Source organism: Meleagris gallopavo, chromosome 4, assembly GCF_905368555.1.
Source record: "Meleagris gallopavo chromosome 4, MGAL_WU_HG_1.1, whole genome shotgun sequence".
Classification (NCBI taxonomy): domain Eukaryota; kingdom Metazoa; phylum Chordata; class Aves; order Galliformes; family Phasianidae; genus Meleagris; species Meleagris gallopavo.
The window spans coordinates 33469264-33480653 of record NC_139407.1 but is presented as its reverse complement, the minus strand read 5'-3'; the positions used below and the strand labels follow the sequence as shown (position 1 = coordinate 33480653).

At 42.7% G+C, this 11390-nt stretch overlaps 1 protein-coding gene across 1 annotated transcript in view; it reads left to right on the top strand.

Annotated features, from left to right (window-relative positions):
- Positions 1–10682: 10682 nt before the first annotated feature.
- Positions 10683–11390, top strand: part of FGF2 (fibroblast growth factor 2) — a 28774-nt gene continuing 28066 nt past the window's right edge. Inside the window, exon 1 of the mRNA XM_003205699.5 lies at positions 10683–11206. Coding sequence (XP_003205747.3) covers positions 11020–11206 — 187 coding nt within the window. The 5' untranslated portion in view covers positions 10683–11019. The remainder of the gene's footprint in view (positions 11207–11390) is intronic.

The window sequence follows — 11390 nt, the reverse complement described above, 5'->3', positions numbered from 1 at the left end:
ACCTGGACCTCTACAAGGACATTGTATTTTGGACCTGTGGCATCAATGGAGTACTTGCTCATGCCTTCATAAAATTTCAGGGACTTCTTTTTTTTTTTTTTTTTCTTCTTATGAAAAATTACATCCATCTGTTAAGTACAATTGCTTAAAAATAACTGGATAAAGCTACTAATTATGCTGACTATAATTCTTTTATGGAAATCATTTCATCAGCGTTTCTTTCAAATAATTATTCAATTCTCTTTGCTGTCTTAGAACCAAGCTAATACACATATGTGATGGATAGGGTCAGAACATCTAGTAAGAACTGACAGAAATGTCTTAAAACCAATTGCTTCCATGATGAATTGATAGAGTTCAGTAGATCTTTAAAGGACTTGGATCTAGGTGCATGTCAGCACTGCAATTTTAAATGCTTAATTTGAGAACCATGGGAGTTGTTGTCTGGGAATGGAATATTTCAAAAAACAAGCAAAATGGAAAGTAACTTTGGAAGTAAGTAATGCTCAGTAATGAATATAAAAGTTTAAGGAAGAATAACAGAAAAAAAATTACTTAAAGTGTATTGTCATCAAGCTAACCACTCCAGTGAAGTGAATTTAGTTATAGTTATCTTGCAAGGCTTTAAATCGTGCTCCTGAGTAAATCCAATTGACCCATTGGAACATTTACTAATCGTGTATGTCTGTCATGTAACACTTGGCTGTACAGTTTAAACATGGAATCAAATTAGTTCAAAATACTAGTTGAACTATTTGTTTAATGTGATCACAGATTTTATTAGATGACTAACTTAATTTTCTGATGAAATGATGACTCTGACATTATATTGAGTCTTTTAGTGGCTATAGGCTCATTGGCAGCAACTCGTTCCTTATATTTAATTTTCCATTTCTTCCCATATATGTATTTTACCCTCTCTGCTATCTCTAGCTCCTGCAAGTTGTGTTGTTTTTTTTTTTAATGATACTTTTAACTGTTTCATCTATTTGCCATCATGGAGCTGGGGGACCTATTCTAGAAACCAGACAAAGGCACCTGCTGTTAGATGTAGCAAACTAAGAAATGAGGATAATTACAGGAAAGGAAAAGAAAAAGAAGAAAAAAAACCATAACAGAAGTTCTTTTCTGGCTTTAGTAACAAAATGCTCTTGGGCTGTATTCAGCAGGCTCATCTTCTTTTTTTATTTTTTTATTGAGTATCTAATATTGTAGAAACCTGACTCCTGACTCTTGGGATACGATGACAAACTGCATTCCTCTTCTCTCACAATTGCAGAATCTTTTGTTTCTTAAAGATCACGGTTCTCTGCTTCTCTGTGCGCTCTCCATTTTGCAGCCACAACTGGAAAAAGTATTTATGGTCATCTGAGTCCCTGATGAGTTTATCAGGGCCGTGGAGATGGTCCCTGTACCTTCTTTGACTTTGGGACTGTTCCTCTACAGAACTCCTCTCAGAAGAAAACTTCAAGATGTTTTCAAGCACTTGTACAATTCAGTGCTAGTAAGATTTTCAGTTTCTTAACAGATCTGCTGAAACTAGCAATTCATGCATTAACTTATTTTTCTGTGGAGGTCAGATGAGCATTATTGATTTCTCATTTAGAAAAAAAAAAGAGTTGACTTTTGAGAACCACAGAATTCGTTGTAATTGTTTTGTGCATTGTTCACCAATAACTTGGGGTGGAGGTGCTAACAGTGCTATTCTCTGAAAAGAAAGCAGCTGAAGTGGTGGGAAAAAAAATAGAGGATTTTGGAGAATCTTGGTCTGAAGGTTCCAACTTGTGACCTGACAAGATCATATGTAATATGCTGTACTTGAACATGCAGGATGATGACACAGATTGTCAAGTGTCTCGAAACTAGCCACTAGTATAAAAACACTAACAGAGAAACAAGTTTGTTTAGTAATAAACTATATTCTTAATCTGAAAATAAATATCAGAGTTCGGTATGTTAAAAAAGAAAAAATGTCCAAAAAAGTAGCTCTCAATATATAAAGAAGAAAGGAGAAGCATTGTTCAGTGACTAATAATGCCTTACAGGCTTCCAGAGAGGTGCTGTTTGAAGGGTGTGAGTCAAAAAAGAATGTTATCTTAAATTCCAAACAAATAGGTGAGGTGGCCTGGGGGTATGTCCTGTGCATTTCTTGTCTTCCCTCTGCTGGCTTCTTGCTGTGCAGTGAGACATACACAGACCTGCTGACTTTCCCTTTGCACAGTAAGCTCTGTGTTCCCTTGCTCCCTGCTGTGAGGAACAGCATGGTGGTAGCTTCAGACAGGCCAGGGAAGACACAACCTAAAAGGAACGATATCATCACTTTCTCCTTTCTTGTATTTAGATCATCCCAGAGCAAATTTTCTTACGTCAGTAAAACTGAGAAAGGATGTTGGCCCTGAGATTTTTAAATGCTACTTAATGCCGGCATAGTTTGGCTAACAAACTGTAGTCTGTGAAACTGACTGCCACCACCCTCAAATTTATTTTCTGGACAAACAAGAAGTTTTTCATCACTGTGTTTTGAAGAGTTGACCCCCAACAACTGACACCCACAAGCACACGCTCTGGCAGGCTGAAGCTCCTCCAGGGATCCATTTAATCTGCGCAGCTGAATATGGATTGTTGCTGTTTTGTATAAAACCATATGAGAGATGACATCTTCTTTTCTACAGGCCCACACAGATGGTGCGAGTGACTAACAGATGCCTTGATTTTTGCACAGCCTACACACTGATGTCATAAGAAGAGACCTCGGAGGTGAGTGTCCTGTTTGTTTGTATTTCAACATCAACAGTACGAAATGCAACAATGGATAAGAAATTAGTAAAAGGAAAGCCAAACTTCATATTAGGAGAAACTGACATGAAAGATGTGTAACACAATTAAAGGAATCATCAACACTGGCTGCAGTTGCTGAGAATCCTATGCAATAGTATCTTCTTGAAGAAGGAAGGGTTTTGAAGTAAGAGATGTGATTTAAAAATGATTTCAGTTTTCCTGCCTCTTTGTCAGACTGGAGTTCATGCATATTTGAAACTGAACAGTTGAAGCTTCATCTTGTTTTACAAAACTTTTGAGGAAGCCTTGTGACTTTTTTTTTTTTTTTTTTTTTTTTTTATATATAGTTCCTAAACTGGTCCAGATGCTTCAGGATGACTTCAATTAGAACTTCTTTATTGAAGGGCTGGAAAATAGCTGAAAGGAAAGTGGCCAAACCAGCCATTCTTTTCCTCTGAACCCTACCTTTGCATTCTGAGGACAGTGGGACCCTAAGCGACATGGCAGTGTGGAGTGGTGTTTGGTCCCCAGGGCTGGTTTGAGCTGAAAGAGAAGTGCAGCAGAGCGGCCTGAGGAGCAGGGCTCCCACTAGAGCCGCCTGTGAACTGTCCAGTGCTACCTTCTCAGTTAGATCAGTGATGTTAGCCCTATTTTACAGCTGGAAAACTGTTGTAAACAAAGTGCACTACCTAGGCAGGTGATAGTGTTGCTCAATCAGATGGGACTGGGGGAGAGTGAAATATAGGGAGGTGGGAACTACTGGGAGGAGGAGAATTGTTAAGATAAAGAATGGGGAAAGTTTATGGAAAAAACTAGGCTATAAAGTTACAACAGTTGGCTGGAGAATGAGAACCTAGGCTTTGAACTTCAAGAACAGAAGCAGGAATTAAGAAGAAATGGGGAAAGAAAACCTAGCTATGGAGCAGATGGCTAGGAGCCATAGTGAGATGCAGAGGAAAAGTAGTTCAGAAGACAGAGCTTGGCATGAGCTGCTGAGGAAAGATTTAGAAACAAGCTAGAAACCTGCGACTGAAAGCAGAGGATGTGAAAGGAACAGGGTGGGGACAAAGGATGAGGAGATGAGACAGGCTGGAGGTGGAGGGTGGATCAGAGAAAAGAAAAGAAGACAAGTCTGTGCCTATTTCAGTGTCCTCCTAGTTTTTATTCCTGGGTCTCCAGAGGATTACAGATCCTTTCCATTTGGCTTCTGTTGTAAGACAGTGAAATACACTACTGGCATGCATATGTTGACCCCAACTACTGTTGCTCAGTAGAGTGGGAGACAGCCCTTTACTTTTAATGTCATATAACTGTGGCCTGTGGCAAAGCTAGTGGGCCCAACTTCCTCTGTATTATCAGCTGATAACTAACTTTGGGTGTCAGTAGAGATTTTGTGAGTTAAGGCAGATTAACAACACCAACAGACCAGGCGTCGCACAAAAGATTCAGAATGGTAATGTCACCTGTAACTCCTACTTTTCACCTCGCTGTCTCTGTTGCTTGAAGTTTGCACCTTCAACATTCTTTTTAAGGCAAGATTAGCTTTTCTTGCATAGATTTGTAGCATTACAGGGATCTGAAGAGTTTTCCCAAATGCCATCTTAACTAGACCATCTTAACATCTTAACTAACTGGAAATGGCTGGAATGACACAGTTGGCATTTGAACAGGACAAGGTTGGTAGCTGACCAGCCACAGTGAAGCTGGAGTAAAATTCTTCAGCATTCATTGGTGCTTTTTGGCCAGGAAATACAGCTTCTTCAGAGCAAAACAACATAATCATAGTACAGTATGAGCAGGTTCTTCTTCTGTCACTTTGCAGATGATCTGCTGTCTTGTCTGTAAACAGCAACATCTTTACATGGAAGTTCCATTAGAGGTGAAGAAGCACAATCCATTTTTGCATCAATTTAATGTCACTGGGATAAGAAGTATGTGGCAACATGGAGGCTCTTTTTACTATTCAGTTTGTTCTCAAAGATGGCCATATTTTTCACAATATTTCCATTGAGTGTTGCATTTGATAAAATTGGTGAGGGTGTAATAGGGAGGCTAATTCAGGCATTAGGGAGACATGAACATGAACTAAATACGATACTTATGTAATCCATACTGCCTCTGTATAGAAATGGACAGATCACAGAGCAGTTTAACCTCCCAGATGGCTGGAAGTTAACTATTGTGAGCCAGGTTTGAGGTAATAGCCTGAACAGTATTGGGAAAGTCATTTATTTTTGGCAGGAAACAAATTCTGTTTTGGCCTTGGACAGAAGATTACAGTTTTTTAAACAGCCACAAAGAAATGCTCTGAGCTTCTCTCCAAGAAACAAACAAGGTTTCACAAGAGCCAGTTGGCTTAAGTTGCACTTACAGTACTTGTAACTTCAGATATTGTAAGAAATGTAGGTTCCGATGTGATAACGTGAAGCTTACAGACATGTAGGAATGATTTTATAGCTGATGAAAGGGAGAGCTCCAAAAAGCTTCTCGCTTAAGATAGCCATTGTGTGGATAGGTGTGGTGGAATAGTAATAATTACATCCATCCCAGCACTAAATGGTTTCTCAAACTTGTTTGGGATATTCCTCCTTTGCTAGAACTAAAAGCTAATGTAGCATGAGACTGCCTGATATCTTTGCACTTATAATAGCATTCCAGGGCCTGTCTGTCTTTCCCCAAATACTAGTGTGCTAGTATCCTGAACTGTATTTGCAATAGATTTAACATGTTGATTTACTATTGGAATTCTGTTTGTGTTCGGCATGTGATGCTTGGTCTGTGACCTGCTGCTGTGTGGGATTGTGCTCTGGGGAGCCCTACAGAGGGGCCTAGGTTTGGGGATCCATGGAAACAGCCCTGAAACAAAGAGAAAACAAACTGGAGAGTTGTGACATGCCTTCTGGAATACTATCAGCAAGTACAGATTATAACCAAGAGAGAGATTTGGGGTTTTGTTTTCTTTATTCTAGATGTTTTCAACCTGCCAGCTAATGTGTTCTGCAGAGGTAATGCGGAACAAGATTTCAGTTGAGCAAGTGATAGAAAATAAATCCATGATATAGTAAAATAACATTGTTTATTTTATAACATCTCACTGATCTCATCTCTCCTCGCTCTTACATGCAAAATGACAAAAGCTGCATAATGTGTTAACTCCTGTTCCTTGGGAACAGTCTTTTTTTGCTGTATTCCTCCTGAAGTCAGTTTGACCTTCTACTACAACATGTTAGTGAACAGGAAGAATATGTGCTCTACCTACACCTATATTTTTATATATGCAGTCCTTTGAATGATTTGACTTGCTGCAGAATTAGCCCACATGGAAGTTTTGAATCTTAGGAACGTAATAAGACAAGAGAATAAGTTACAAGAGGAAAAAGATTCAGCCAGAGATCTTCTACTATTTCCTGTTCGCTTGTTAGGCTGTGTAACACTCTGACGTAGACATGTTTTCCCAGAGTAGTCTTTATACTGAAAATATTTAGAACTGTTGTAAGTAGAATTGTTGCAACTTATATCTAACTAGCCTTGTTTGAGCAGAGTAGTTGGATATGATGAAACTAACATGTCTGAGTAATAAGCAGAGACGGTTGCTTTGGGACAAGTGGCAGGACTACAAACTTAACATTAAACTGCCTTGACTTAGAGCTGATGCTGAGGCAGCTCAACCACACCGCTGTAGTGCAGATAGGAAGTGCAGCTGGACTAGAGACCTTCCAGCCCCTGCCTTTCCAGTGGCATGAGATAAGCAGCAATTAATGCCTAAATAATGATATACAGTCATAATGTAGTGCTGTGAGAAAGAAGTGGATTTAGGATTGCCCCTACTAAGGATTTTCATATCTTAACGAATGTGGGTTTCCTTGAAATCCAATGTGAACTCATATTCTTTGAGTTAATCAAGTTCGATTTCAGAGTGTTTTTAAAAATTACTTTTTTTTTTTCTTGCATATTCTCAATCTTGACTTTAAATTGATTTTGCTTACTTTTTTCTGGAGTAATTTTGCTGACTTATTGTATTACTATATGTAACGTGGGTACAGAGATCCTAGATGCATATACACTAGAGGGAAAATGGTAACTGCTGATTCTGAACTTTAACCTCCATAATGTTTCTTTTTAGAACATTATTTCTTGTTTGAGGTCACTACTTAATTCCTACATCTGCAACAGCTATCCCTGCTTCTAGACAGTCTAGTTCTTTTTCCAAGTGCAATCATTTTGGACCACAAGAAACTTGATTTCCTTCCAATTTAAGCCTCATCGGTTTGTTAGTCCTCTTATCTTCAGCCATCTTGGCCTGCTATGTTTCCAACATCAGCCATTTGTAAAGATAACCCAAAACAAAGCTTTGGCCATATGTAAGCATATATTTGGAAAATTTTGTTTTAGAAAGGCACAGCAAGTGTCCACTGGTGCTTTACAGCACTGAAGTATTCTTCTGAAATGGAATGGAAACTGTAAGAGGTTTATAACAGGGAGGAGATAAGAATTCATTTGTACCAGGGAAAAAAAGATTAAGAAGGAAAAAACAAGCCTCTGTATAAAAACAGATATTGCTGAATAGTGTTATAAAGTCATCAGAAATGTAAATGAAAAGTTGAGCTTATGTTGCATGGAAAAAATATATCTGTGCAAGAGGACTATCTCAGGCAATTAATAATATGAGTTAATACTTAAAATACAGAAACTTTTTGAAATAAACTGCACTTAAAAATAGTAGGAGAGCAAAAAATGAGGCTGCATTTTATTGTAATGAACACTTAGAAGACGAATTCAGACTGTTAGAGGGAGATATGTGACTGTATGCTTCCGTCATACAAAGCAGATGAAGCATCTGAACAAGCTCCTGAGAATGTGAATTTTGACTCACAGTAGAAATATCAGCTGTGGATGCGGAAGAAATTGAGCATTCTGGAGGATAAATTCCTACTGAATTCTTAAACTCATGCTCAGACATTGAAGGAAAGAAACATATTTAAAGTTAAGCAGTAATATATCTCTAATACTTGGAGACATTTCCTGCTGCTGTGCTGATGCAAGCCATGCGCTGGTATTTCTTAATGGTGGGAAGGAAGTTGAGCTGAGGTGCCCTGTTAATTTCCAGTAGCTTTAATTTTCTTTACAGAAGTGAAGGGCTTTTTTTGTTTGACTTAATTTTATGGTCAGTCAGATCTTTCTCACACTTCTCAAAGATTGTCTGCAGCCTTGTGAAATGTGTGACCAACACACTGTGCAGACACGGTCCCCGCACAATGAAGGACATAAAAAGGGGACTGAAATTTCTTGGGGTTGTGGTATGGCAGGATTTGTGGTAGTATCTGCTGGGAAGTCTGGGAAAGGCATAGACCTGAGTCTTGCACTTTGATTCAGAATTAAAAAAATAAAGGAATAAAGCTAATGAAGTTTGTTACCCTTAATCTGAAAAATCTCCAAGATTAGACTTGCGTTTCTCAAAGGGTTTTTTTGTTTGTTTGTTTGTTTTTTCAGTAACCAGGCTAAATATATCATTTAATTTGTTTGCTGGTTGGTTGGTTGGTTGTTATTGTTGTTGTTGTTGTTTTTTCTCTTTGTTTTTAGGTATTCTGAGGATGATGCTATTGAGAGTCTCCAGAAAATTCAAGCATTATATACTGAATAAAAGCCATGTTTGGATGTGCATTAAGAGCGCCTCACATTCAGTATGACACATGAGCATGAGAGCTGTGCTAGACAAAGCCAGTTTTTCTCTCTAAGAGGTACGCAATTAAAAATCTAGCTGTGTGCTAAACAATGCAAGATAAACACAAAAAGGTAGACAATTTAGATAAGTGGAACAGGCTGGAGAATAGAGATTTAAGATTTGCTTTTTAAGTAGAAGGAAGGTAGGGTTCAAGGCATTCTAACGTGGACTATGTTTTAAGCAGGTCATGAGAATGTGCGTAAAGGAGGTTGAAAACAGGGCTAATGAATGGCTTGGGTGGAGGGGAAGTTGCTGTATGGGTATAATTGTGCGCCAGATCTGAGCCAAGGAAGGGTGGTGGTGGGGATAATGTGGTCAAGGCCACAAGAAAGGAAAATACCAGTGCCAAAATTGTTTTACTCAATGTTAAGAGGAATATTAATGACCATATTATAAGGTTGGAGTGCAGGAGAAAATAGAGTGGAGAAAATAAAAACTGACAGGTTTTCTATTTGAAGATGAGAAATGAAAAAAAAAAAAAACAAACACATATGTTAGAAAGAAAAAGAGTAGTGGGACAGATCTTGAGGCGAGTACAAATAACTGAGAGAACATGACCTTCCATTAAGCTCTGTTGTCTATTTTGAGGTCACACAGTTGTAAGTCCCAATACCAAGTTTCTCAAGAGCTCCTAACGCCCATACGTTGTAGTGGTAGTCAGTTAGAGCTGCACAAGTTGTTAAAAGGATCACTTGGTAGGGGATTTGAACTGATTAATGGTAAGCCATCCTATCATTGCTGAGCTGGTCTCTACCATTCTTCTTTACAGATGCATCTGGAATATATCAGGGCTCTCTCTTGTAAAACGTACATCCAGGCTTCCAGCCAGCTGAGAGGTGCTGCTGTGGGTGCTCCCAGCATGAGGTTGCCTCCTGCCTAGCCTGTGCCATCCCTCAGCCCCAATGGTAGAGCGCTGTGAGAGTGTGTATGGCCTGATGAGAGAGTATCAGCCATGGGTAAGCAAATCTATGAACATTCACTCTTTAGAAAAGTGTCTATTTTGTTGAAGCTTCTCGTAGGTTTAAGAATGATGCTTTTTCCCCACTTTCCCTTCACCTATGTGAATAATTCCCCCTTCTTAGAAAGAGAGGACATTGGAAGAACCTACATTGTGTAGACAAAAAAAATCGTGAATGCAGCTTCTGTTGCAAAAGAGCAAGGGGAAAACAGGAGCATCTCTGCTGTTGGCTGAGGCTGTAAAACTCTTGGGTTCTGCGATAACATTCAGATTTCAGAGGAAAGTAGCAGAAAGCATCAGAAGTGGCTGGGCAGCAAGAAGCAGGAGCTGAGGAACATAAAGACAGGGGTGCTGGTGAGCAAGGCCAAAACCCCCTTGCCTGCAGCACGACTGGGGTGGCCAGCTGACACCCTAGGCTGCACTGGGCTCCCTGTGCTGCCTTCCTTGTGATTCAGCCTCCAGACTGAGGGTGTGGGGACAGCACAGTGTCACCGATTCTGGGAAAGAATTACAGCTTATGGCTTGCGAGGGATCAGACCTGGAGGAAGTCTGGCCAGCAGCAAAACTACTCTGGGCTGGCAAAACACTATCGCAAATAGTGTAGGCTGGACAATATGTATTGCTTTTGGTTCATGTCTGAGTGTGAGCATGTTGGCTCAGCATATTCCGTGAGCATGTCGGCTCTGTGGAATGCAAAGACGAGTGTTGCTGTATGGGCTGGGATAGGACCAGGGCTGCTGTGCTGCCTCGGAATCAGGAAGGCTCTCCCAGCTTCCCAGGCACAGGTGTGGGTGTGCTGCTGCTGGGTGTTGCAGAAACAGCCTCTGTGCCGAACAGGTGTGTGCGGAGCTGTCTGCCTCACACCCGGGAGGTGTGGGACGGTAAAGGACGTGCATATTGGGGTTAGGTACAGCGGTGGGGCTGCCAGAGAGCCCCTCCAGCTGTCTTGTGTTGCTTTTGGAGGTAACAGGTGCTCGATTCGCCACTGAATGGAGCGGAGCGAGTTTGTCTCTGTGGTGCATGTATAGAAGTGAAATGGTGGTCACCGTGCAGATTTGAACAGCGCCATACAAGTTTATTATCTTAAACTTAAGCATTTTAATACAGCAGCTGCGTAACTCTCCGATTTAATAATCCGTTCAAAGCCGGGGGAGACGCCGCCCGACCCGCAGCCCGCCCTCTCTCCCTCGCCCCATCATCCCGCTACCGCCGGAGCGGCCCCGCCGCCCCCGTGTCCCCGCCCGGTGCCCCGGCAGCCAGCGGCCCCCGCCCCCGGGCCGGCCCCCGGCCGCGGAGTGGAGCGGGGCGGTCGGGGGCGGGGGCAGCCCGGTGCCGCGGGGAGCCCGCAGCCGCCGCGCTCTGCCCGCCGCCCTCCTGCCTCCATCCCGGCGGCCGGCAGCGGCGTTGCGCAGCTCCCGGGCCGGGCCGCGAGGGGCCGGGAGCCGAGCGGGGCCAGGCCGAGGCGAGGCTGGACGGCCGCGGCAGGGGGCGAGCCCGCCCGGGGCTGGCGGCGGCGGCCGGCGGGGGCCCGGGGCGGCGGGGAGCCGCCGGGGCCCGGCGCATGGCGGCGGGGGCGGCGGGGAGCATCACCACGCTGCCGGCGCTGCCCGACGACGGGAGCGGCGGCGCCTTTCCCCCCGGGCACTTCAAGGACCCCAAGCGGCTCTACTGTAAGAACGGCGGCTTCTTCCTGCGCATCAATCCCGACGGCAGAGTAGACGGCGTCCGCGAGAAGAGCGATCCGCACAGTGAGTGGCCCGGCCGGTCCCTGCCCGTGCTGCGCGTCGGTCGGTGCCCGGAGCGGCACGGACACCGCTGCCTTGTCCTGGGCCGGCTGTTCTCAGCCTCCTCGTCTTCTTCCCGATGATGCCTCAGGGCTCGCCAGGTGCACGGGGTTTGCCTGTGTGCCCAAAGGTGTCAAAACTAGTTTGC